The sequence below is a fragment of the Drosophila simulans genome, chromosome 3R, assembly GCF_016746395.2.
Source record: "Drosophila simulans strain w501 chromosome 3R, Prin_Dsim_3.1, whole genome shotgun sequence".
In the NCBI taxonomy this organism is placed as follows: domain Eukaryota; kingdom Metazoa; phylum Arthropoda; class Insecta; order Diptera; family Drosophilidae; genus Drosophila; species Drosophila simulans.
This window is the reverse complement of record NC_052523.2, coordinates 964,328-992,042: the sequence shown is the minus strand read 5'-3', so window position 1 is coordinate 992,042 and position 27,715 is coordinate 964,328. Positions and strand designations below refer to the sequence as shown.

General features: G+C 47.1%; 2 protein-coding genes across 7 annotated transcripts; one reads left to right on the top strand and one right to left on the bottom strand.

The window, feature by feature from the left end:
- Window positions 1–1,853: 1,853 nt before the first annotated feature.
- On the top strand, window positions 1,854–23,001 carry LOC6726697 (elongation of very long chain fatty acids protein AAEL008004). 6 transcript variants are annotated; one of them, XM_039295649.2, is made up of 11 exons: window positions 1,854–2,148; window positions 16,788–17,058; window positions 18,118–18,200; window positions 18,439–18,546; window positions 18,734–18,814; window positions 19,566–19,649; window positions 20,405–20,461; window positions 20,548–20,653; window positions 20,727–20,863; window positions 20,917–21,072; window positions 21,870–23,001. In XM_039295649.2, the coding sequence occupies exons 2-11, from the start codon at window positions 17,001–17,003 to the stop codon at window positions 22,176–22,178; spliced, it is 1,179 nt and encodes a 392-aa protein (XP_039151583.1). In that variant the 5' UTR covers window positions 1,854–2,148; window positions 16,788–17,000; the 3' UTR covers window positions 22,179–23,001. The 6 variants fall into 6 exon arrangements, with proteins under 6 accessions (XP_039151583.1, XP_039151581.1, XP_039151584.1 ...); XM_039295647.2 differs by having other exon boundaries at window positions 1,854–2,155; XM_039295646.2 differs by lacking the exon at window positions 1,854–2,148 and adding an exon at window positions 11,286–11,437.
- Window positions 23,002–23,614: 613 nt separating this feature from the next.
- On the bottom strand, window positions 23,615–27,613 carry LOC6726696. Its single transcript, XM_002102071.4, has 6 exons — window positions 25,204–27,613; window positions 24,993–25,146; window positions 24,808–24,932; window positions 24,636–24,738; window positions 24,275–24,567; window positions 23,615–24,213 (listed from the first exon to the last, which is right to left on the bottom strand). Exons 1-6 carry the CDS (start codon window positions 27,336–27,338, stop codon window positions 24,108–24,110), a joined length of 2,916 nt encoding a protein of 971 aa, XP_002102107.1. The 5' UTR covers window positions 27,339–27,613; the 3' UTR covers window positions 23,615–24,107.
- Window positions 27,614–27,715: the final 102 nt, after the last annotated feature.

Genomic DNA, 27,715 nt, shown 5'->3' with positions numbered 1-27,715 from the left:
CATGTCGTTGAAAACGCATTTCCAAATTATTTTTAGCTTTTCACAATTGTTTACCTGTAGAGTAAAAGGATCAATAGGTATGCCAACAATTAGGCCACGCCCACTCTAACTCCCACAACTTCAAGGCACACACTTATGAAAACTGTTTTGATTTTGTGAATTTCTTTATTATATTTGCCAAACAACTTTTTGCCCTGTTATGATATTTTGTTCGTTTTAGTACTTGTATTCGAAATTTCTAGCGCTCACAAGACGGCGCTTGTTTTTTAACTGTGTTGTGGATTTTTCGAAAACGATAGAATTATATATTCTCATCTATTGTGACTACTTTTGGCCCTAATAAAATGTAGGCGAAAGTAAGTAAATATTTTTTAAAGCGTAGCAAAAGATTCAAGACTATACAGTCAATATATGATTTTTGATTGTTAGGATGCGAATGCACTTGTATTTACTTGGTCAAGAGGAGATTTGTTAATTTCTTTTACGGACACTTATTAGAAACAATAACTGCTGCGGAGCCAAAACATTGAAATCAAGAGTTATATTATTATTTTGTTTGTTTTTCGATGGTGCAAAAGTGCAGAAGCGGCGTACCAAACACTCGAAAAGATCAAAAAAACAATGCAGTTGCCACTGACTTAACACAGAAATGGGCCACTACTTAATAGACGCGTACTAATTTTGGGCAAACAAATCCGCTAACAGGCGGCGACAGCTGGGCTGTACAGGCTAATATTTAAGCCCCTCTTGACCTTGTCGGCTCTCGACCCTTGCCGCATCAGCCGGACAGGGCGCGATGTTAGCCAAGTTGACATAACTTAATGCATCGTAATGCACCTGGGTATTTGGAGCTGGAGCTGCAACGGAGATTACCGGCACTTTGGGCTAGTGCTAGCGTTAGATAATAACAACTATGTATTTCCCAGCTCACTTTGGCACGCGCCCTTTGATGTGATGTGGTCAAGCACTGAACCCTGATCAACTATCTATTGTATTAATACTACCAACTATTCGAATTTCGTTTACAAGGAATGAACTTTGGAGAATTTACAAATAAACTGTTGGCAAAAACTAGTAATTCCGGCTAAAGCTGCGAGGGACCACCGCTATAAAAATAAAACCCATATTGTCTTAAATACTATTGATTTGGAACATATAATTGTAGGATAATTAGACAATAGATCTTAAGTCACCCCATATTTTGCGAAACATTTCCATTAAAAGGCGTGTGGGCTATTCCAAGCAATTCTTAATTGTTGGTCATACGGTTATTTGTGAAAAGTTCCACAGGCCAGAGGTTCGAATAAATCCGTATATCTGTGGGAATGCATGTTTGTGAGCCAGATCACCTACACGGGCAGGAATCGTAGCCGCGTAATTAACACGGATGATTTAAGGTTGTGAAAGGCCAGGTATCGGGGCTGTTCGGAAGTTCACTCCATGTAATATTTACTCGCTGGCAATGTGCGATTGCTATTGCGACGGCAGCCGCACTTGAACCTTGCCTGCGCCGCTGACATCAGACCAAAAAAAAACCAGGTTCGGGTTCAGATTTGGGTCTTGGGTCGGGATCTCCGGATCGGAATCGAGTCGCATCATTCCCGGTGGCCGGGAATAGCCAAGGGCCAATCAGGCTATTTGCCATCTTCGTGCACTGCACTCGACGCTCGGCGGCGGAAAGTTTTCGCACTGCACTCGGTCGGAGCTTGCCGCTGACCGTAAAGTTTCCACCGCAGTCGCTGCGCTGCCACTGGCGTTCTTCCCTGCGCCGGCGCTCGCGGTTGCGCCTGCGCCTGCGCCTGCGCCTCCGCTTCGGCGGCGTCGCGCGATCCGCGTTTAATCAGCCGCGCGGCGCGATCGCGGCTCAGTTTTCATTCAGAAGTCAAGCGCGCGCTAATCGCAGACGCAGTCAACGCTCTCGTGTGCGAACGCCGAAAGCCAAGAGCCAAGAGCCAACAGCCATTGCGAAAGTAATCATTTTACAAAGTTCTTTGGCAACACTTTGTGAAATAGTTCGGGCCGCGCAATTTGTGTGTTGTGGTTTTTGCAGTTTTCAGTTTACAGTTTTCAGATTTCGGCTGCCAGCGATTTACCAACCGAGCTGCTGCTGGCCGCCTTCGGTTGCGGATTTCTAGCTGTTTGCAAGTGGTAAGCTGTAAGTTGTTCGCACATGTGATTTTCGTTTTTCGCTCTTTTGCAACTGCGCGCCGCTTGGTGTCCGTTCACAATAACCATTTTGGTGGACTGGACGGACGGGACGGCGCTCTCCACGCCAAAACACCTCCCCGCTCTGGCCACTCTGCCCGGCTAATCGATTTGACTGGCCGATCGGTCCGTTCGATCCGGTGTGGCAACCCTGCCATTTGGCGCTTGCACAAGCTCAGCTTAGTGGGGGGGGGGGGAGGGGGGGTTCTATTTATTCCCAGCGAGGAATTGATCCCGAAGACCTTTGGTGAATCCTCGAAGTGTGGTCGCAGGCGGGATTAAGCCCAGGCTTGATGGGCAGCGCAGCTTGAGATCCCGATCAGCTGATGGGATTTGCATGCCGTTTGAGCAGCTGTTCTGGCTCCCAATATACCGATAGGTTTTGTTGTGCCCCTCGAGATAATGCATAAGAATTAGCCAGCATCGTAAAGTTTTTCACCGTTGACATTGGGTCCAAAGTAGCAGAAGCGCAATTAGCGTGCCCTTGGCGAATAATTGGCAGAGTTTTTCTTGTGCTAAAAATACATATAAATGGTAATCCAAAACGATTCGAAACAAGTGCGGAAACGATTCGCGCCAAACCGGATCTGCGATGACCCGATTCTGGCCTTGGACTTGTCGCAGGGCATCCTGATCGGGGCAAAAAGTTCCCTTGAGTGTTTCCCCGTCAGGCGAGGTGGTCGAAAACCGCTTTTGGGAGCGACTTTCGAGGTCTTGTGACTGACTGAGATCGATAATGGGATAATGGTAGTGAATGCCTCTAGGTCGACGATCGCTTCCGCGTTGGCTGTAATTGGACATCATAAATGGAATCGCCCAGAAGGGCTGCTCATTGTTCTGACCCGGACCGGAGCCACTCAGTCGCTCCTCGGCAGATGCCACTGAGGTGACAAATACTTCCAAACCGTAAGCTGGGTTTTCGCTTTCCGTATTTACATATGCAAACCATCTGGGTTTCTTCGCGCTCGCCGTTCTTCGAATGCCACGCACGTAGCCGCGTTTCCAGCGAATTTACAGGCTACACGCCAATCCCCTCAGATCGCAGATCCGAGATCTGAGGCCCGACTCTCCAGAAGCCTCAAGAAGCCTGGCTTGCCAGCTAAAACTTACCCAAACATTAAATCGCTTAACGCTCGCCGGCGTGGCTCACACCGCTTACTATCCACATATAAATAATTCAAACACAACAGTCTGTTTGTCCAGAACAGGATCTCGCTTCCACGTCGAATGGCTATAGCCAATGGGGCGTGCTAACAACTGCGATTTGCGGAAGCCAAGTGTTAGGAAAAAAGCCGTAAACGTTTACATTTACGTGAAGGTATACATACATGAAAAGATGCTGTTGAATGGATTACAAACTGTCTGAATATATTGATACAAAATAGAAGGGCATGCACTTTTTATAGATTTATTAGTTTAAAGAGTTGCTTACAGAGATTGTCTAGAGATTCAACCGATCATAAAAGCCACTAAGCAATAGATAGGCCGCCGCTTGAATACCAAAATGTCTGGCGTAGTTGTAGAATATTTTAAACAATGACAACATTACAGTTAAACGAAAATAACAATATCCGATTTCACGTAAAATCGTATTATTCCCGGATTAAGGCAAGATTTCAGATCTAATTTCTGGTAGCAATCCCAGAGTACAACTTCTTCGAAACTGATTGTACAATAGGTATTCCAAACACAAGCATTATAAAAAAACACCTCGAAATATTTGGGTTTAAAGTGACGATGGCACACACCTTTAAGTCCAGAAATATAAATTAGTTAAATTTCCAGGCAAACACACAAACAACTGTAACACAGATTCTTTCGGAAAATGATATTCAAATCTTGTTTTTTAAATATAAGAATTATAATTAGAATTACTGCCCCTTCTTCTGAGCTATGCATCATAAGAGATTTAAAGCAGCAAAAGCCCTTTCGATCAAGATATATGTAATTGGCTCTGATCAGACTCTCGGTGCTCTTCGTCACTACGTAAACTGCCATCCACGGTGATGTTAGGGGACTTTACTTGGGATAAGCACACGTAGCTACTTATAATGTCAATTGGAAGACAGCGCTTTGCAGTGACTAATGAAAACAATTAACAGAATTTCGTCCGCCTATGTCTGCGACGTGTACGGCATTAAAAATATTCCAGAAGCAACAACACTATCAGCCACATCTCCGCACTTTAGACGGAAGATACTGACAACTTGTTCATGACACTAAAACGGGTTGAGAAATCAGCTAGCTTGCACTTCGTTTTGCATTACCTTAGTTCTGCTTCGAGCTCCAACTTCCCCGATTCGATGCGACCAACTGGAGTAACTGGAGTAACTAGAGTACTTAATGCACAGTCAGTTTACCACGGTCTAGAAACAGTAGCAGTCTTTGAGTCCCCGGGAAAATAACGAAAAGAATAATAAGATGGTTACAAAAAACTTCCGTTTCGGAAATATAAACCACGTACAGTATTCCCATAGTTTGCAAGACTAGAGTATATTCCGAATAAATCATTTATATTATTTATTATACACGATGCTTGTAGAGTAGATTGGTATACGTCTTTTTGAAATGTATGTAACAGAAAGCAGGAAGACTCCTCGACCCTACAAATAATCTGTTCTTGTATCAGATTTCAGAAACTATAAAACGTCCAATAACTTTTCAAAAATGTGTAGCTTTTTTGCAAAAGTTTTGTACGTGTGTACATATATTCTAACCATCACATGTTCATCTGCACTTCCTTTAGCTGGGTAATAGGTATCTGATAGTCAGGAACTCGATGTGTATATAAATTGCTGAAAGCATTGTTTTTTTACCAAATTGAGGGAAATGAATATCAGTCAATATGGTTTAATAGAAACAAGTTAGTTAATACACTTCGTGTAAATGCAATTCAAGCCAGATCAATAGAAAATGTTTAGAATATGCTAACACCTCGTTACACTCAGCAAACAGGTTGGGCACTTAATGCTAGAATTGTTCGATTGATTTCAGGCTTTCCGTGGCTACCTTAGTAGAGTCGACAGCTTTTCACATGGTAATTATTTCCGCGTGGAATTGCAGTCGCGTTGCATGCAAATAATTCGGAATGCATTAATTAGGCGAAATCCAAGTTGTCCCGGAAGCAAGCAGCCAATAGGGCGGAAAAGGCCGATCCAGCCAGCGGTTAGCATTGAGATCGGGCTTTGCCTTGACATGGCGAAAATATGAGTGATCAGACCTGCCCAAATTACTGACTAATATGTCCAAAACAAAAGGCAATTGTACTCGGATACGACGCATTTGCGCTGCTCGTTTTAATGAACATTTTGCGCACTGGCGCGGAGACTTTACTCGCAATAAATCTGTCAACAAAGCACTGACTTTTCACTTGAGGATTTTGACATTGAAGATGAAGACGCCGACGCCGATGGCGATGGCGATGGCGATGGCGTTGAAGACCCCGCCAAGCGGCGCTGATTGAGCTGTCGAGCTTGAGCAGTTCCGAAATGGTGAGACACCACCCCATCCCGCCACTCCCAGTTCGGACCATTGTCTTGGCCGAGGGCCTGCTCCATTCCGGCCAATCTCGAGAGCCTGTAATCGCTCATTTGCGGTTTATGCGCCGCGAGATGAGCACACGCACATGTGGAAGCGTGGAAGTGGCTACATGGGCCGAAACTAGTGTGAGTTTGAACAGAGATTAGTGGCTATTAGCAGAGTTACCTTGGGCTGGACGAGCTGGGAAATGTGTCCAAGAGGAGGCCTTGAGCTCGCGACGGCCTAGTCGCGTTTCATGGGACATCGGAAGTGGGTTCTATCGATCGATCGAAGCTGGACGAGATTGGTTGGCCTTACAGGTGTCATGGGGTGATTCCCGCCCAGTAATGCCGATAATAGCACTCGGTAATTAGCTGCGGAATGCTACTAGGGAATTACGAAGTTAGATGCGATCCCAAGAGGAGACCTTGGGGTGGCGAATGTTAAACCGTTTTATTGCCACTAAAGCAGTAGCTTCTCAGGCTCCGTAGGCGACAAAGTCGCCGTTGGTGAATGGTGAATGGTGATGATATGCCTGCGGAGTGCAGGTGTCAGGCGGTTCCTTCCTAATTCACGCCCATCATCGGGTAATTGCCTGGTGAGTGCCATCATGAAACTGCATTTTACGGCTACTCGAATAATTAAAGCCCCCGCCCCCAGGTTTAACTGCTGATTATCCACAGCTCGCCCATCCCCCCCCCCCCCCCCCTGCCGCAGTCGCAGTGGGGCCAGAGTGCACTTCAGCCCGACCCTTTGCCCCGCCCCCAGGTGGAGCATCGAATATTTGACTTACGGAGGCTTGCGCTCGAAGTCGGATGTTGGACGCTGATCCAATATTTTGTTTGGAAGGCTCGAGTGGTCCGGCCAACGTGGACCGTTGAACTTTGGAGCAGGGTAAACTTTGCTTGCGCGCTATGGGCTTCCAGAGGCAAACAAGCTACAAATTGCGCCAAGCGCGGCCTCCGGCGAAAACAACTTTCGATTACATTCTTACACTCCCAGAGTTAGAGGCCAAAACCAGAGATAAGTACTTCATCCCGATCAGGCGGCGAATGCCCTCAACAGCCTCTCGAAACGCTGGTTGGGCTTTATTGGCTTTGCTGGGTGTGTTTGAGGCAAATAATGGGGCTTGGGAGCCGTGATGGCACAGGTGTACAGCTCCCGATCTGGGCAAACAGCAGAAGATCATGTCAGCCAAGCCGAGTCGCACGATTCCCGTGCGAGCCCCCACCTGGGTGTGTGCAGCAATGGACCTGAGAAAAGGGCCAAGAAGCCACCTCCGACATGGCTGTCACCTCGCCGTACCGTGGTACTGTAGTACTCTTTCGACGATTTCCATACGCCTTTTGTGTTTGCACGCCGATTGCGAGAGCGTAACGCCTGACTGAGTTTTATTTCCAGCCAGATCGTACTAGCTGCCTCATCCGCCATTAGCCAGACAGCACCACCGATCCCCAATGTGGTGGGCGTGGTCGCGGAAGTCGGCGGTGGCTATATGAACGGACCATTATCAGTCGACGCGATTTCAGGCCGATTTCATGGGATTCTCAGGGTCCAAAATGGCTCATCGTTCAGTGCAGCCGCAGATTTTATGGCCAGTAGAACCGCCAGCGACGTGGAACGTCGAGAAAGTCATTGTAAGGGCCATCTCCGTCCCCAACTGTCACTTTCGGAGGCGATGGCGAAGCCAAGAGTCTGCGTTTCGGTCTGGGATCCGACGAGGCCGTTGACGATTCATATTTGGCGTTTGGGGTATTTGCCAACCATAATCATTATCATTACCACACATTAGCTAACTAAGCCTTCAATTTGAAAGGTGGCTTTGTGCTTTGAGTGTTGCGGTGACGTTTCCATTGTGCAATGGGCAAAGTGCCCAACGCTCCCCTCGCCAACATTCCCCAAAAATTCGGCCCGAACTTAAGTCCAATTTAAATAGATTTCTTTTTTCCCCGGCTGCCGCTGCCATTGTCTTTGAGCTCGTAACTTTGGTATCTCTGCATCATTTTTAATCATTTTCTGCTTGATACTGCGACGTATTATTGCTTTTGGCTGAGAACTCGAGCACAGCTTTTTAAAATGCGACATTTAAGTGGCTCGAGTGTTGAGTGGATTTCAGTTAGATCTAAAAAGGTTAACACTTGCAAAAAGCCATTTCCAATGTTTTATACATAAAGTCAATGCTAGCGCACTTAGTCATTAGAACTTTTAAATTGATGCACCCCTGCACGTCGTTGTGTCTGCAACTACAGCATATAATTAAGCACATTCCACTATCATTAAAGAACGCTAATGAAAATCTTGCCCTTAGATTGGATATCTCATATCTCGGAATGCTTGCTTTGATGTGTGCATCGTAATCAAGCAAATTTGCTGGGTCAGATTGGTGTCACAGTGTAGATAAAAATGCAAGTTATTAGATTAACTTAAGTATAATTTACGAACATTACTGACTTGGCTTAGTCATTATTTTAAGCGGATAGCTTACACTCTGAATCTAGATGTAGTGCAAACCAAGCCATATGAACCCCAATTATTATTGCATTTTTGTGCTAATAAAATAGCCAGTAGATATAAACAAATAGTCGGTCATAACCGACCGAAGAAAAGCTTCAAAAATAGAGGCGGCAGAAGACGCCTATCGCCGAATCTACGAATGCAAAAGCTTTTGCACGCTTAAATGGGCTCAATTTGATCGCTGGGCCACGATTCTTTGGGCTTCGGTTTGGCAATGTCAAATGAAAATGGGTCAAGCTCACGCCCACTAACCCTGCCCATTTGGGTCTATTGAAGATCTCCCTAGTATTTCAAAACTGCTGATCAAATTACGAATTAAATAAAATGAAATGGCACAGGTAAATTCTCAGAGATTTCATTGTGGGTGGTCAATTATCCTTTTCCAAATCAAACCGAACCAGTCATATCAGACGTAATACCCCGATCAAAATAAAACAATGGGACATATACATACATATATGATCTTGATTTGAATAACCTTTTGAATCTTTGAGGTGCTGTCATACATTTAGATCCCTACTTGGGACGCCGCCAGGGCAAGACCGATAGTTAAGCTACAAGACGACAAGTCCACACCTCACATGGCGCCCGCATCCACCACCGAATCCCAATCGCCATCGCCATCCCAATTCCAATTCCAATCCGTTGGCGTTGCCTGGCCTGGGTCGCTTCGCCTACTGGCACTCTGGCGCATATAAATCGATTAATAAGTTTCGTAAATGAAATGCCAGTGGTGGCTACTGCGTTGCCACAGCAGAGCAACTGTAGTAACTTCGACGGCGAAATCGCAGCCAGATATTGCGCTGCCGCCTGCACAACTCCGTCGGTTGCTCCAGCATCGTCATCACCATCATCGCCATCATCATCATCTCCATCATCCGGGGCACAAAGACGGCCATTAAAACTATCTATGACCCGTTAGATGTCGAATTGAACCAGCGATCTGTGGGCGATGGCGCAGCTCCAATGGCCACCGACTGCTCAATGGCCATATGTATTCCGCTCATGGTTTTGGCCAGGCCAGCACAAGTGAGTCAAGGGCGCAGGCGTCGCTGGCCATTGTGAGTTTTGAGCAGGCCCATCACGTAGAGAAGCTTTTTGGACTTCTTTGGGCGGGCAGCTATGATTTGCACGTGCCCACAACATACATCTTCCAACTGCCAGGGAGCAGAGGGATCGCATCCTTACCAAGAATTCGAGATATGCTTTCGATATGCAAATGCCCGCAATTACCCCTTCCATAAATTAGCTCGATTAATGATTTGAACCATAATTCGATTCTTGGGTTCTATGCGAACGTGGAATGGAAACTGAAATTCTCGTAAAAGCAAATCCCAAAACCCTGCAGACTATTTTTGAAATAAGAAATGGAAATAGCGATATTAGGATGCGTAATGCGCCAACATCAAGTTTGTGGAGTTACAAAAGTAGGAAGACACTATAACTAACCCAATTAATATTTTTAAGCAGGAAAAAGTTAACAACAAGTATACGAACGAATTTATTAGCTAATGTTCAAGATGTGAAGTAGGCCTTACCAGCAGCTTTATCAGACCAATTCCATCTTAAAAAGCGCCCAATGACGCATTCCTTAATCTTCGTTTCCAAAACATTTTATACAATGTTAGATGATGAACAGAAACTGTTTAACTATAATAACATAAATACTTTAGAGAAACTTGTATTTGCATACATAAAAGTACTTTCATTGCGATCAGGAGCATAAGCACCATGATTAAAGAAAACTCCAGGCTGCTAAACCAAACAACACATTGGAAAATTGGTAAAAATAAGAATCAGATGATCTTACATAACAATAACAAAGCTTACATTCCCCAAAACCTTTATAAGTGAAAGTACAATATTTCCAACAACGCTCTTAACTGCAAATCCATTTACAAATGAGAAACATGAAAACTATCCTCAAACAAGGATTATTAAGGGGGAAATAAATGAAATTGTGCTGATTTAAGATCTAAGAAGAGATCTAAAACGAGCAGATATTTTTATAGTTCTTGTCAGATATGTATATGATTTTCTTAGAGTTAAAAGACCACTACAAATGTAAGTTAATCTAGCTTAACATCCGCTAGTTATGTACATGGGTTTCCAGGTTTATTTTTGATTCAAAAAATATCTTTATTTGTTCTGTCAAAAATAAATGAAAGTTATAATTATTTTGCAGACCGATTCACACCTAGCCAACTCGCATCGAATGGATTGTCGGTCGCTCGATGAGCCAAGTTCAAAAAACTGTTGTTTTGGTTCGCCCGTTCGGAGGACATGTGCTGAAGGGGCAACATCATTTCCGGTTCATTTCCTTGCATAAAAGGACCCAACCGAACTGAACACCTTGACCCGCGTTCCCTTCGCTTCGCTGTGTTGGTGGTCCTCTGCGAATGTGTTGCGTAGTTAAGGGGTGGCTCGAAACAAATCGAGACCTAGCGAAGCCCGAAAACTAAAACAAACTGCGAGACCGAGGCAATGACAACAACGCTGTGTTTGATGAGGGGGGTGGTGGTTGAGCTCTCCCGCTCGCGATGACATAATGCCGTCACCTACACACATACACAACGTATGTTGTGTGTTGTTCTTTTCAAGCCGTGCCTCATTCACGGCATTTGCTTATTTGGCGGCAGCTGGCTTTCGCGTGAGCAAGCCGTGGCAACCCTGGCCGACGCCGAAGAGAGGCTCGCGCCTCCGTTATCAGTTGTTTAAGAGAAAAGTGTGTGGCAAAAGCAGCCGGTATTTTGCGCCAAGCAATTAAGTACAATGTATCTGGCGCACATAACAAAAGAGAGCGGTTGCGGGATAGCAGTGCTTTTTAGCTTCTGGCGAACAGCGCGTGACGCAACATCGAGAGTGAGTACCCCTGCGACAGCTGGTGCTTCTTCTTGCCCGCCTTGCCATTCCCCGGCGGTCTGCTTCTTGCCGCTTGCCAGCCACACCGCATCCACCAGATACAGATACACAGCGCTCAGTGCTCACTGCCCAGTGCCGCTCTCTTTGGCTCTCTTCGCACGGCTGCCGTGCCGTTTGGGGGTTCTCTCGCTCTTCGCCAGAGTAGCGGGCCTCAGTTCGCATTTCGCTTTGGGTTGTGCCTCCTCGTCTGGTTCGCTTTTTGGGTCAGGCCAGAGCGATTTCCACACAAAATTCCTAGTCTGCTGCCGAGATACTACCACTGCAAAACGAACTCAAAGTAAAGTGTTATTCCGATATAGATTGTGATTCGAATCGATTCGATTTGGAGTGCCTGTCTTTGGTTTTCTAGTGAAGTGTTTTTTGGTGCGCCCAGTTCCTTGTGTCCTTGCCTGTCGCGTCGGTATCGCGCTGTGGGACCCACGTAACGTCGCCGAGTATCGTCTTCCACCCCGAAAAGCTGGCCGTGCCTGTTCCCGCCCGCCTTGATAAATCAGCCGTGGAATCAGGCGGAGTTAGTTAAAGCCTCCCTCCCCGCTTTCCGTGCTCCCAATAAGTCCGCCGACCGGACTTTCAAATGCTATGGGCCACACTGTGCCGAGTGCCTCCACTGGAAAATAAAAAAACCAACGTGTTGCCCCCTCTTCCGGTTATCAGTTACCTTTACCTGCGAACCCGTCTGCATTTTCCGCAGGCACGGCCATCTAATCAACTAATCAAGTGCGATAAGAGACCATCCCAGATTAGGAAGCACCCGGCCAGAACCGAAACCAGAAACTATCAGATACCACATACGGAAAGTCCGAGCCGCCGAGTTCGTCACGTTGTTGTAACGCATGTGTGTAAAGATATGACATAATTCCGAGACGTTCCGCTCGCACTCGCATCCAACAGCCGTCTCTCCCACTCTCCCACTCTCTCTTAGTCGGAGAGGCATCGGAAGAGAGCGGTTGCAAAAGTGCAGAGAGCAGCAGAGAAAGTGACCCCTCAACAAGTCACCGCCGCTGCGTCCACCCGCCTTCTAATCCATTAGTTAAGCGGAAACACGCGTCCCGCCCACTGCCAGCGCCGCCCACCTCCCACCGCCTCCCTCGTGAAATGCGCGCCCACGAGCATCTGCAGTGCAAGCGATCTATGTTGGAACCGTCATAACTAACTAACATAACGCCCACTGGATTCGAGGCATTTCGAATTGATGAGCCATATTGTTTTGAAATTTGTTTTAAGGGCGTTTCGATAGGGAATTTTTGTAGCGCGTTAGCAATAAGAAAACAGCGAAAGGTACACAAATATGATCGTAAATGATATGATATGTACTTACATAGGTAGCACGGATTTGCGCGATGCCAAGTTTTATTTGTTTATATTTCGCCGCTTTGCATTTGCTATATTTTGTATTGTTTGTTTTGCCACTTTATTGCCCTTGCTGCTGTCGTCCGACAACCGAAATCCAACAAAAATAATGTATGTGCTTGCCCAAGTTGCTTCTATTGAGATGGATCTTTCGGGTTCCAAACATTCACTCATCGAATCAGTCCAATTAGTCACAATAGGTTGCATTCATCTGGCTCAGGCGAGTGCTTTTGAATTGAGCTTGGAAGCTTGGCTAACTGTGGCGGCAACCTTCTCTGGTTGGAGGTGGAAAGTAGGAAAAGATTCGGTTACGGAGGTCCCACTGTCCGTTTGAATATTTGCGCGGGCTGTGTGGGCCGCCCTTAGAAAGCAGAGGGCTCCGATTACGAAATGGCATTTTTCTCCGTTGGGTGACCCAATAAACAACAAAGGCCGAAATAGATTATTGCGTCAAGACGCAAAACGCGTTTCAATTTCCATTTCATCAGGTCAACCTGTTGTTGTTCGCCGCCTTTCGTTACCGCGCTGCTCGCTGCTCGCTGCTGTGGCTTCTTTTTGGCGACACACATTCGTAAACAGTTTGACCATGAATTCGATTTTGAGCGCAAAAGTCCCAAAAACAAAAACCAAAAGCCAAAAGGCAAAAGCTAAGAGCTAAGAGCCAACAAAAAAGCGAAACGTGAAATGAAAACCCGAAAGCCATAAAAAACCCAGTCCGTCCCGCTGCGAGTATGTGTGAAATGCCGTAATAATTAATTGATCGACGAGTGCGGAGCTTTGATTTGTATGCAAGCCATCACCTGCCACTGAAATCGATCATGATCAAGCGGCGGCCCTTGCCTCATCCAAATCCGCTCCGTTCTTGCGACAGCGCACCTGTTGGCTGCTTTTCGATCGGAAGGCTGGCTGGCTTTCCCAATCCCAGTCCCACGGCACATCCCAATTCCACAACCGGGCGTTGGACTGGGAGTCGGAGTTTGGGTCTACGCACTGCGAATTCCAGTGACGGAATCTAAACATACATGCACAAACATGTGCATGTGCACACAGCGCAATCAAGAGCCATCCCTCTGTCCCGTTCACAAAGGCAATCTATGCGAAGAAATGTGAATTAATTCGTTATGGCCCACCAGCGTCAACGCCAACGCCATCGCCTCTGCCCGCTTGCAAGCTCCGGCCGCCGAGTGGTGTCTGCGACTTGGACTTGGACTCCGGCGGCTTGGACTCCAACAACTCCAACCGAGGCAGCGACTGCGGCTGCGGCGTAGGGTTCGACTGCGACCGCGACTGCGGCTGAGCTGCAGCGGCCTTAGTTCGTCAGTCAGTGTGGCAGCCAGTTAGTCGTGCTCCGCTAGTCGATGTCGACGGTTCGCTGTTTTCTGTGTTGCTCGCCGCCCGTTCCCGCCTCTCCCGCCGCGTATCGAAGTCTCGAATACCGAGTCTCGAAAACAAGTCCAATCCGATCTACGGCCGCGTTTCCAAGGACTCCCTTTTAAACACTAATTCGAGCACGGCATGCCAGGCCCAATAGGTCGAGTAGTAGCAGTGGGCGCGGGTCTGCAACAATTAGAGCAATAATTGTTGAGCGCCAGCCTATACGGTCTACTTAGAAACCGAACTACCGGACTATCGCCCGGTAATCACCTATAGTTTACTCGCTGACTTTTTGGTAGGCCTGCCCATCAGTGCAGCATAAAAAAAGGTAAATTCACGGATCGATTCAGCCTAATGATCTGTCGATTGTGTGCCATTTGGAATGGATTGACTAAGCGTCATCCAATCCCCGCCAGAGTATCCTTATCCTTTGGCCACTCCTGGTGGTCTCATCGAGCGAATTGTGAACATAAGTATCAGTTATATCTTTTTGATTATATGCACATATGCGACGTGTTTCGATTCGTTTGCGCCAAAGTGATTGAACCTCTTAACGGAATGGAATTTTTGGCGGCTGTTGAAGGCGCATACAAATGAGTCTTTCGAAGATTCGACGCAGTGCCATGTACTGGCTTTGCAGTACCGTCTGCATCGATGCAGTGCCTCACACGCGACTGCTTGAAGGAGCAGTACTCGTGCCTGCCGAAGAACGATAAACAAATGTCAAAGCTTGTTATTGCTGGCAACAAACAGCCTGGGGTCAAAATCACTTGACCGATGGTATCAATTACTTATGTGCCCATTTGCCATCCCTCTCTTGGCCAATTGGCCAATCAATCGGGCCCGTCTTGCAGCACTTCAGCCAAGTCAGGAGACTGAGCTGTGCGCAAAGCACGAAAATCAATAGTCAATGAATGCGGGAGCGGGCCGGAGGATGTCCTCCGAGCCTCGCGACACCTTCGCAGCTCGAGCGGGTAGATATGATGGGGCACCTATCCACCCTTCCACCGCCCAAGTACGGCCAAATATTTTGTGTCAACAACTGTGGCAAGCGGCAAGCAGCGAGTAGCGAGCGCCACGCGCCTTTTCGGCGTCACTCATGGCGTGTTTGGCAGGCATTAAGCGCCTTTTACTCGGCGACTTATTTGTGGCGGCTTTCTTGGCCAGGCCGAGAAGTCGGAGGTGCGTCGGGTGAGTCACGCGACACCAGACACCAGGCACCAGGCACCCCGCACCATTCCCACCACCCACCTGGCATCGGGTGGCCTGCTCTCGTGCCCCCTTTTTCATTCAAGAAACGCGCTGCGAGCCACTGCGCACGAGCGAAGGGCAAAGCCAGAGCAAAGAGAAACCCTAGTGGCATCACGTGATGAGATTGGAACAACGTGGCGCCTTGGCTGTCGCCGGTTTAGCGGCGTGTTGCTGTTGAATGGGCCAGCTGCGGCGGGCGGAGTGGGCATGGGGTGTCGCCTTGGATGCCCATGTGTGCGGTGTTGCTCCATGCCCATGCTTTCCGGAACGGCTCTGGTCTGGTGTGGGCTTGTGTCGAGCAGAAGCAGCTGAAAGCACCAAAACCAGGTCAATGAAATAGCAATATTTGGCATGGCTTTAAGTCGGCACTGCTGCTGCTGCTGCTGCTGCTGGCATCGCTTTTCACTTGCCGCTTCTTCAGCAGGTTTCCAGAGGTGGGCGACCACTCTCAACCCTTTTAAATCAGGCGAAGGCAAGACCTTGCACACCACCCACCACCCAGCACCCACCGCCCACTAAGCCCGTTTCTTCAGTTTCTTCTGTTTTCTGTGCTGACAGCACTTTTCGCCCGTAGCCGTGTGCTCTTTGCATTGCCTTGTTTTGACTTTGAATAAGTATCAATTTGGCTTTTCGGTGGCAGTGGCTTAATTTGCTTTCTTGTCGCCTTTTTTTGCCACAGGTGTTTGTTTGCTCCGCTTGTTGCTTGGATGACCCCACCCTCATAGCAGTTCGAAGTTTGAAATTCATATCGTAGATAGATATAGATACATATATAACATTAAATTGGGAAGTTAATTGCTCTACACCTAGATACAAGTGGCGCTTCCAGATGGAAAAGAACACTATTGGCATTTCTCATGCTTGCCAATCTCCTGCCTACAGCCCCCATTTCCAGTTATCGCATTCCAAAAAGCTTTATTATTAATCATTTACGAAACTCTTGCGTGACGTACAACGCGGCGAATGAGTAATGCACCCAGCGAGTTAAACACTCGATATGTTAGAAACATTGTATATGAAAAGCTACTCGTTCAGACCCACAACGCAGATCGAGGCGATGATAATCTTCATCTTAAGCACTTAACCCTTGAGAACTCATTATGGGAAATATATTCGAAATATTCGAATATTCGAAATATACTGCAATAGCTTCAATAGTTTCCGATGGCCAGATCCTGATGCTGATCCAGCATACATATAGAGGAGCACTGTACTCCGCCACGTTCTCCAGTGCTGATGCTCCCTGTTTTTGGCCGTTGCTTTCGCTTAGTTTATCGATTTGCGATAACTGGTCGCAACAGATACAGATACAGATAAGGTGTATGTACAAATTCCGCGCTGTGCATAAAACGAAAATGAAAAATAGAACAAAAGGCGCGGCTCAAAACGAGAATGTTCAATTATAAACGAGATGTAAATGTGCCGATCGAGTGCTGACCGAGCTGTTTTTGGATTTAGTTTATTGACCTCATTTCGACGGCCGCTCTTTTTGGGTGGGCATATGGGCTGCGATACGAAAGGTGCAGGGTGTTAAATGGGTCTGATAAGGGCCGTCTGATGTGGGTTGACTTTTGCGATTGTGCGCGAGACTTTTGCGAGATACAAACAAACTAGCATATTGTAATAGCGAATTATACCATCTATACTTGCAGTTCGAAAACCCGCTTGGCACCGCATCAAATGCACTAAGTCCCGAGCACTAAAATTAACCAGACCAGAAGCAGACCGCCATTCCTCGAAACCAAGACTTGAACCACCTCCACCAATTGTACAATCAACAATCCACAAGGAACACGAACTACAAACCAAACGGATAGCAGGACTCCGCAGTCGGCGACAAACACCAACCACTACTCAACAACACAATGGCCTTAATTATGAAATACATCGACAGCATAAGCAGATACATGGACTCACATAGTGGTAAGTACCAGACCCATCGGGTGCCGCCGGAGTATTCGCTAATTTGGCCAACCTTGATTTGGGTGGCTTTCGGTGTAACCAGCTACCGCAGCATGGGGAACAACTCAATGTCGCTGCCCTTCCTCACGTTCCTCTCCGAAAAACGGGGGATAAATCATTTTTGACACCAGTTCTCTAATTGGCAAGAGAGGTTGGTAGAACTGGTAAAAATGACTGCTCCAGTCGCCAAGCTCTCCGCCTCAATTTCTCTCGAGAACTGATATTATTTTATTGACACACTGAGACCGGATACAAATGCATATATCCGAGCAAATATATTTATAATATAATATATTTATTATATTTAAAGCATAATGTTTTTATACATGCTAGGCCGCGTCAAACTGACTACGAAAAACATGCTAAAATTATGTTTCGACACTGTTTATTTGCCTAAACGAGTATTCATTCAGGTTTTGTCAATCGTGTTTGTTTGTCAAGAGTGTACCCAAATATATATAAAGCTCATAAGATAACTATGACTACATAGGTAAATCTACTGCATAAAGTTTCAGATGCTTACATACCATCTAATTATTCAGATCCAAATCCGAGAGAGAGTTATGTGCAGTTACTCATATTTGTGTTTCGCATTCCTTTTCATTTGCATTGAAAATTCGAAATTGTTAATTATAACTTTTTATCAGGTAATATGGGTACATATATTTTATATATTTGAGATTATAATGACGTGCGCTGACTGATCGGAAATGGGAATGTATGCCTTTCAAAAATAAAGATAAAAAAATAAAAAATAAATCAATCTGTGATGGGAATGCGAATTGAAGTGCAGTACAGAGATCACTATGCGTGCATGTGGTTGCTATCTATATCTATCTAAATGTTTGCCAAGATCAGGGTCAATGGCAGTGTGCGGCGGTGATAAGAACACGCCATTCGCTTATCTCGAAGATGCTTGTAACTTCCGATCTTGACAATATATAGTAGTTCGTAGTAGTGGTAGAGTGCATCCGCGAATCAACAACGACTCCAATAATTATGTGGTTTCCTTTCGCACAGACTCGAGGACAAAGGGCTGGCCCATGATGTCGTCCCCATTCCCCACACTGGCCGTTTGCCTCACATATGTCTATCTGGTCAAGGTGAGTGTACCGAGCACGAAATTCCAAGTGGCTGCCTACCCAATTTGGGCTTCTTGGTAGTAGTTGAGTGATAAGAAGGAAGGTGGTCTGACTAGATCGATTGTAGGTCGGTTTATGACTTCTGTGTAGTGTTTCACACAATAAACTTATCAACTGCGTGATAATAAAACGGGGTAAAATTAAATACCACTTCCTCGGCCGGCTATAACATAGAGTTGATACCAACTACCGTCCACAGGTGCTGGGACCCCGATTAATGGAGAACCGAAAGCCTCTGAATCTGCAAAACACTCTAGTCATGTACAATGCCATACAGGTTGTATTTAGCGCATGGCTGTTTTATGAGGTAGGTATTCCCGAACCACCCATCCCATCCCACCCACACCCCCACCCCACCACCACTTCCCCATCATCCCAGCAGCTCTTCATCGCGTGGCATCGTCGCTGGACCAGTCCACGCTTCTGCGGACCGCGGAGGACCGTGCTTTCCAACCGAATTTAACCTATTTTTGCTGCTAATGTCTCTGTTCTAGTGCTTGATGGGCGGCTGGTGGGGCTCGTACAGCTTCCGGTGCCAGCCGGTGGACTACACAGATAGTCCCACATCCCGGAGAGTAAGTGTCCCTGGCAAGCGGCCTTGCGCTAGCGTACCTATAAGTGTGTGCTGATCCGATCCGATTTTGCCCCGACCACTTCAGATAAATAGCTAATACCGCAGTTATTCGCGCCCCATTCTATATCTGCAGTTCAGGCAATCCGGCGCGGCTTCTGCTTAATCTAATCCTAGTATATTGTTATTGATCCACTGGCCACTGACCTAGCCAACGCTTTTTGGAGTGCTAACCAGCCACGCCTCGCCTTGTAGTCGTTTCATTGTATTAACTGCGTATTGTACCCAAATAAACCCCGACTACCAGAGACGCCAGCGCCAGCTTCGGGCGCCCGGCTTTGACTAATACCGACCTCCTAGTGTACCCTAACGCACCTCATGTGCAGGACGCACTTGTCCTGTTCTGACCCGCTGCTGCTCTGTTTTGTATATAAATGCTAGTGAAAGAAGCACCAGTGCTACAGCTACAGATAAGACCGGTGGATAATTTGCTTCAATTAATGGAATTATCGCGTTTAAGCCTAAGTTGATACCATCTAAGTGCTGTATACTCACACTAACCCCCGCACCGCCAAACTTGCACACCGCCAAACAAATAGCCGACGGCTGAGTAAGCGACCACCTGAAAGCGACGTCTTTCTGCCATATCCGGTGACGATGCCAACACCTGTACCAGTATATCTCTCACGAATCATCCAAGAAATCGAGAGCCAAGCGAAGATATATAAGTTACCTTTTGTGCTCTACATTTCCAGATAGGCATTTCCGGTTGGCTAACTGGACATTATAGCTTCCGATGTCAGCCAGTCGACTATAGTAATAATCCTAGAACGTTAAGGGTATGTGTTAACCGCCACACGCAGTAAGATAACGATCTAGATAACGAATAACGATAAGCATTTTGGTTACGTTTTATTTCCGTTTTGGTGTGAGTGCACGAATAGTTATAGATAATCATACACGCACATTTACTCACACACACACATACACATGGTAGTACCTAAGGAGATGGGCCATTATGACACAAACTCTAGTCTACGGTGTTGTGGGTTGGGGAGCATTGCTTGCGTCCTGAACCAAACTACTCCTTGGGAGCTCTGAGCCCATGGGATGTTATCACAGATTTAGCATGTATAAGCCGTACATAACTGCCTTCTCTTCCACTATCCCCAAACTTAACTCTCGAGATTCAGAGTTAAGACTATCTGTTCCCTAACGATCAATCTATTCGCATTCCATCTAAATTACGTTACTCCTAATTGAATGTTGACCCTTCTTGGAAAGCCATATTAACCCGACTGAATCTCGAATGCCTGTGCATATGTGTTTAAATCAATTTATTATTTTTCAATAGTACTCATGAAAGAGTCAATGATGAGACCTGTTGCCGGTTGAATCGACACGACTGCACTCCCTATTCCATCTGTGAAGACTGCGAGACTCAAATCCTTGCTGGCACCTAGCTGTGCTCATTCACTGGATTGAATAGGGATGCGCAGCACCAAGTCCAAGCGAATGTTAAAAACACGTCCCACCACACCTACATATAGTAGTTCTAATACAAACACCTCTCTCTCCCTTGTCCCTGAATCAGATGGTTCATGCCTGCTGGTGGTACTACTTCTCGAAGTTCACAGAGTTCATGGATACGGTGAGTGACAGATCAAGGGATCAAAGAGCCCGCGCTCGGTAATTGGGTAATTGTTTCATTTATCAACCTGATGCGCCTTGCCACAGATTTTCTTCGTGTTGCGCAAGAAGTCGAGCCAAGTTACCACACTGCACGTCATCCATCACGGCTGCATGCCCATGTCGGTCTGGTTCGGCGTCAAGTTCACACCGGGTGAGTTGCTGTGGGGGTATGTGCAAGACGAGCCCATCCTCTGACCATCCGGATTCTCCCTACACCCCTACAGGTGGTCACAGCACCTTCTTCGGCCTGCTCAACACCTTCGTCCACATCGTGATGTACACCTACTACATGTTCTCCGCCATGGGTCCGCAGTACCAGAAGTACCTCTGGTGGAAGAAGTACCTGACCACTCTGCAGATGGTAAGCTGCATGGAAGTGAGCCGTGTTCCTAGCCTAATCCTCTGCTCCCACAGGTCCAGTTCATCTTGATCATGGTGCACGCCTTCCAGCTGCTCTTCATCGACTGCAACTACCCGAAGGCGTTCGTCTGGTGGATCGGCATGCATGCGGTCATGTTCTTCTTCCTGTTCAACGAGTTCTACAAGGCAGCCTACAGGAGCCGCATGATGGTGAGTTCGCCCCGGAAATGGGCCCTAGTGCTCCTCTAAGCCACAGTCAGTCCTTAAATCGCTGACCGAGATCAGCAAATAGCGTCGATGTGACCGCTCGATTATTATCAATCTGAGATTCCCACGTTGCCCCGGAGGTTTCCAGATTCCGGTCTGTGTTAATGAAAATGAAAAACGAATACCTAACCGAAACGACGCGACGCGATTCGGAGCTGTGAGGCAAACGTGATTATATCATCATGGCTGCACTGCACCTTGCGGCCTGCCGATTACAAATGCGCAAGATGATGTGGTCCAAATTCATTAACGAGATTTCGTCAAGTAGGTCTCTAGCGACTCCAGCACTGGGCGGTGGTACATATCGTTAACCGGCTTCGTTTCGGCACCCAGCATTCGCTGAGACTCGTCGCACGAGTGAAAGTTTGGCGGAAAGGCCACATCCACAGCTTCGCATTCAGCGGCAGCGAAAGGGAGACAAAGCCAGACTTACGGACCTACGACTTCGAGTGTTGCATCATTGCGGTGTTTTCAAGCCGTGGCTCGAAGAAATCTGCCATAAGAAAATCTCCGATGGAACTATAAAACTGTAGAGAATGCAATTGTCGAATTCCATGACCATCAAAATACCCATTAGTCAGCCAAAGGGAGCAGTGTTTAGTGTTAAGCTAGTCTCCTGATTCTCTCTTTTACTTTAGAAGATTATTACTAAATTAGGATTTTGTCACTTCTATGGCTTTAGAGAACTCCATTTTACTGAGAAATCGAATTAATGTGCTTTACTTGTGTTCTCCTTTCAGAAAAAGAACGGAGCCCTGGCCAACGGACACGCCAAGCCCAATGGCTACTGCAAGAGCATCAACGCCCATGACGATCTGGCCATGCCGCAGACCACGGAGGCGACAGCGACAGCGACGCCCGCTTCCAAGGCCAACGGGAGCAGCACCCCGCTGAGCAATGGACATGCCAATGGGGTGGAGAACGTCTACAAGCAGGTGGCCAACGGCAGCGCGCACAAGGGGGCCAACGGAGGACTGAGCAACGGGTATGCCACCAAGCTGCTGGACGACGCCTCCCACGAGCTGAAACAGCGGAAGACGCCGAAATAATATCGGGGCAAGGAGGGGCGGCGCCAGCACAGAGCTTAGGACACGGCGAGGGCCAGTAGCGCCAGGAGCTTCCTGGAGAGGAGCGGAGCTCCCAGAGTCATTTCCATAGGCACACACACACACTTCATTTAACTCACAACTACTACTCCACATCGCAGACCATCCACTTTCGAAATTCCAAGCCGGGTCCCACGTCCTTGGGCAGCCGGGGAAATATGCTAAGTAAGCGCGGGAACACACTGTTAATCCCGACTACTGTCGAGGGCATTGCGAGGCGGCTTCCCCCACAGACCCAAATCCATACACCTGAACATAGAAATATGCGAATGGTCGCTAGCATACCACCACCCCATGGGTGCACCACACCCATTGAGGCGTATGCAAATGTATAGGCATTGCGAATGCATATGCACCCATTCTCTAGCCTACTTTTTAAATACGTTTTGTTGCTTCTTTTTCTTTTTTAGTTGTACAAAGCTTACTTATCATAAGTATCCCAGCGGATTGTATAATACAAGAACAAATGTCGCAAACCAAGATTTCAACTAATCGAAAACGCTAACGGAAGCCCAGCAAAATCAATTTAAAACTAAAACTAATGCCAACGCACTTGGATTGTATGTTTGTGTGTGAGCAGAGCATTCAACTATTTAAGCCTAGAATTTAATTTATATATGTGTATATATGCATACATATATATTATCGAAGTATATGAAATCAGCAGCAGCAGCCTACGGCAAGTTTTGTAAATGTATAGAGCAAAAGCAAGTGTAATTTAAAATTAGGCACAATAATTGTTAAAAATAAAAGTCATTCAAAAATAGCCGACTATTTACGTTAATCAGAGAAACAAGCAAACGCGAGTATTCGACAATTACGATTGTGAAACTTCTAACAGTATACAAAATAAAAAGTAATGTACGAAACCATTAAGAAATCACAGCCTATCTAATTACCCATAAAAAGTTTCATTAATTTATTACGAATCAATTATGCCGCTAAGCTACATAAATCCGAAACGCGAGATGAACTCGCGCATCTTTTGGTCTTTAACAACAACCACACAGCAACAATATCAAATGCAGATTGAAAACACACGAGGGACTAACCATAAGATCGATCCACTTCAAAGCGAGCATTAATTAGTAAATTGTTGGAATCAAAAAACAAAATAGACTGTAAGTCCCACACTCTAGGTATGCAATTGCAATACGTTTTGTATGCGTAATAGCCATTTTTGTGCAAACATTACCTATGTAATTAATATTATACAAATACAAAAGCAAACAAAACAAAAATATGTAGAAAATTAGGTGAAAATGGAGTGGAGCATTTTTTCAATAAAATCACTAAAATTAACTACTACATCCTTAATTCATTTAGCCAGCCAACCATTTCGATTTCGGAGAAACCGCATTTTCAAATCATTTAATACGTTGCGTTAATTATTATTTTATTAACATTATTGTTGGTTTAATTTGAATGTGTTAAATTATACACGTGTGCCGTCGCATTCGCTTAAAAATTGACGGAAATAGTAAAGTTAGAACTTAGAACTAAAGCTTTTGCTAAGAACTACGTGTGACAAGCTGGCCGTCGAAGAGGGAGCGAAAACAAAATATTAAAACATAGATGTAGTCTAAGTGGGAGGCAATTTTACAATTCAATGTGTCAAGTCAAAAAAATCGTCGCGACCTTTCCAAAATCAAAATGTTATCAAACCAGCTTCGAGAGTTGATATGGCTTTTGAACTAAGCAACATTAGACCTCGGGCGCTTGTAGGTCCTTGCGGTTAGAGTAGGAAATGTGGATGGACAGGTGCTGTTTGGAAGTGAGTAAAGGCCAATCAGCCGACGGCGACACATTGGATAGATTATAACTGTATATTAGAGATTTTAAAACACTTAAGACTATGACCGCGAGGACCGCTTAGTTACGTCGCGTTCGCCGACGAGCATTTCCTGCAAAGGCGTTGTGCGCCCCCGGATGCTGGCCGCTGTACAAGTTGTCCAAGAACTCATGCAATGTAGCCTCGCTGCAAAGTGAGATTGTTTCATTTCGTGTTTTGCATAATGCTCGAGGGAGTTCGGCCTTACCTAACGCCGCTCACTCCTCCACCAGGATGATGTGCACCCCGATCGTGATGTGGCTGCTGCGGGTGCTGGTGGTGGTGTTGTTGTTGCTGCTGCTGCTGCTGCTGTTGTTGCTGCTGCTGCTGCTGAGCACCGCGCACGATGCGGTACTGCACCATGTGCGAGTTTGGTTCCAAATGTGACAGAGCTCCTTTTTGGCAGTTGGCCCACTCGGTTATGTCATAGACCTTGCCGTCCATTAGCGCCAAGTATTTCCACCGCAAGCCCATCATGCTCGTCTCGGCCCAAATGTCACCCTATTGCGAAAACAAAAACACATTTTACAGACATGAGTATGGCCAACTGTGGATCTCTGCACCCTTACATCTTTGGCGGAGTGCCGTATTTTGCAGGAGGCGCACTCACGCGCCGCATAGTGAGGGCGTTCGGTAAGCTTGCGAGGATGACGCTGGGCACAAGTGCTGCACCTGTTTGAAGCGGCAACCAGAACGGTTAGTGATTCGCTATCTATGGAGACGCGTGGGGTAAATACGCACCTAATGGTATTGGCCGCCTCAGCCATTTTGGTTTGAAGTTGGGAAAGCAGGTCGTGCAACTCCGTCCACGCCTTCTCGGTGTGCAGAGTCTCGGCAATGCTTTGGTCGTAAATGAGACGATTCTCCTGCAAAAAGAAACTTTTGAGATAGCCATTGATCATTCATCATAAGTGACAATGCTCTACCGGTTCTCCGATTAACTCAAAGGCGCGCTGCAGCACCTTAAAAGCCTCCTCAGCACCGGCTTGTTTGTTTTTATCGGGATGCACGAGCACGGCAATCTTTTTGTAGTGCTTACGGATCTGCTCCTGGGAGCTGTCTGGCGGGACCCCAAGTATGCTAGAAGGAGGAGTAAGAACTGTTGCACACGTTCAATGGTAGTTGAGCAGAGCTCACCTGTATGCATCCTTTCCCTTGCAATTAAGCAGAGAGTACATTGCTTCTTCACCCGTTTGTGGCAGACGACCAGTTTTGAATTGCTCGGAAGTGGTTTCTGGCGGCTTGCGTTTGTAGAAACGTCGCCATACGGCCAGGCGCGAGTTCTTCGCAAAGCGAGCGTCGAATCGCCGCCAATAACTTCGCCACCATATGCTTGGCTTGCCAGAGTTCTGCTTCAGTTCCTTTTGCAGCTGCCGCGCATAAGCCAATGCAGCCACGTAGGCCAACGTCATCCGCTCGTACCCCATGCTGAAGCCCAGAACCACGATATCGTACACCAAATAAAACAGCCACGTTAAAAGTTTCAGGGTGTAAATCCACCAGGTGTGCAGAATACGTTTGGCCAACTCGTAGTTGCGGTTGCTGGAAAAGCTATTCCCATGGGTGGGCGAGTTTGTCGACGAGTAGGCATTGCTTCGATTGCGCTTCGATGAGTAGGAGTAGCCGGAACTGTTATTCGGGTTAAGATTCGAGGAGGAATACCGCTTGGCCGAAGAGGAACTAACATTGTTATTGCTGGAGTAATTTACGCTGCTACTGCTACTGCTGCTTCCCGCATTTGTGTTTGCGCCAGTGTGATTCGAGTGACTCGCGTTGGAGTTGATTTTGTTACTCCCTGATTTGCGTGATGAAGTGCTAGAATTAGTTGCCGGAGTAAAATTGATACCATTGCCGTGGTTCTGCAAGCTGCTGTTGGCGGGCACCGATGCCGGAGTGGTCTTTTGCTCCGAAACTTTGGCGGCGTTGCTATTTACGTTCTTCGGTTGCAGTGGCCGCTTCTTTTCCGGATTATTCTGTTTGTTTGATTTAGTCTGCGGCTGTAGAGTTGGCTGTGCCAGAGACTGAGACTGTTGCACCTTGAGCGGCGCGGTCTGGTTGACTTGACTTCGCTTCTTGCCTCGGCTGGCATGCGCATGACCAACACCGGCCACAAACGAACCCGTCTCCTTGGCATCATGCAGCGGTGAACGTTTTGACGTGCGCATCTCGCGATTTCCATATCCATCCTCCTTCTCCGGACGCCTCTGCGGTTGTGTACTGTAGTCCCCACCGTTGTCTGCGCGCATATCTCCCCCTGCACCACTCGGTTTTGTGCCTTTGCTGAGCACATCGGAGTACGACATGGGCATGGGCTTTACCTCGGCCACGATTCGCTTCTTGCCCTCGGGTTGGCCAGGCACGGCGACGCTCGACTTGTTGATGGCAGTTGGTGAAACGGTGGCAGTGGCCAAAGGCATTTTCAGAGGCTTGGCTGGCTTGGAAGCCGCTGGCAGTGTATTGACGGTTTGCGACAGTGGCTCAGGCTGCTGCAGGATCTGATTAGGAACCTGTGGATGTTGGGCTACCGAAGGCTCGCCATGGTGGACGTCGTTCTCGTTGGCCTCGCCATCAAATTGAATGTAGCTTCCACCAGTCAAATTGGGCGACCAGTTGTTTACCAGGTTGTTAATGAGCAGGTTAGCACTGCTCGACGAGTGATTGACTTGGGGCACTGTTGGGGCCTGAGTCTGCGTCTGTTGGGGCTGTCGATGCTGGGCGTCTTGCTGCTGTGCATGCGGTAAAGTCAAAGGATTCGTGGCAAACAGTTCATACAGTGGAGTCGGCTGCGGAGGTGTCGGCGGAGCGGCCTGGTGTTGGTGCTGCAGCTGATGGTGATTAATCGAGGCCATGTTGATATGCGTGAAGAGCGGGGCGCCGGCTTCGCTGACCTGGTTGTCCGGGCAGTGGTACACTTTAAGGAAGTTTCCGGGTCCCACAGGCAGCACGGAGTAGGTCTCTGGCTGGCCAGGCTGACCGGAGTAGGACAGATTGAAGAGATACTCATTGTACATGTGCGGTTGTGGCTGCTGCTGCTGAAGATGGGGCGCAAAATTGGGGCCGGCTAGGTGCGGTGGCGGAGGTGGCCACATCAGTGGGACAGGTGCTTGTCCATGCTGCTGCTGGTGGATCAGATAGTTTTGGGTTTGATGCTGATGCTGCTGCTGCTGTTGGTGGGCCAGGTAGTTGCCCACGTCGTCAGTGTGGGGCAGGACGCGAAAGGGTGCCGACTCAGAGCCGCCCCCTCCAATCTCGTCGTCCTGACGAGTCGCCATGTCCTGCGATGGGGCCTATGCTTTTTGCGCACCAGCTCCGCTCGCCTATTGGAATTTCAAGCGTGCTCCATGTGTTCACCGCAGCGAGTCTGTCACGGATGTGCTGCAATCGCAGCTGACAGGTAGTCGGTTATCTGTGGCTCTAGCCCACTTTTTCACTCCAAACTCCAAATAATTCGCGGAGCGTCCGTGTGTAAGTGTTTTATATCTTTTTATTGCAAACGTCAAATGTAGTGTTGCCAGATGGGTGGAATTCCATTTTCCTAACTGCCCTCGACCAGCCCTGGTAGTAAGCTATCGAAAGATTTCTTACCAACGTTATTTCCGAATTGTTTTCAAACTGTTGGATTATTAATCGACATTTTCTCAAATCAAAA

Coding starts and splice junctions, on each gene's coding strand:
- LOC6726697 (XM_039295649.2), top strand. CDS start 17,001: ATGGCCTTAATTATGAAATACATCGACAGCATAAGCAGATACATGGAC. Junction 18,201..18,438: donor CATATGTCTATCTGGTCAAG/GTGAGTGTACCG, acceptor TACCGTCCACAG/GTGCTGGGACCCCGATTAAT. Junction 18,547..18,733: donor GCGCATGGCTGTTTTATGAG/GTAGGTATTCCC, acceptor TCTCTGTTCTAG/TGCTTGATGGGCGGCTGGTG.
- LOC6726696 (XM_002102071.4), bottom strand. CDS start 27,338: ATGGCGACTCGTCAGGACGACGAGATTGGAGGGGGCGGCTCTGAGTCG. Junction 25,147..25,203: donor AAGGGAAAGGATGCATACAG/GTGAGCTCTGCT, acceptor TCCTCCTTCTAG/CATACTTGGGGTCCCGCCAG. Junction 24,739..24,807: donor GAGGCGGCCAATACCATTAG/GTGCGTATTTAC, acceptor CGCTTCAAACAG/GTGCAGCACTTGTGCCCAGC.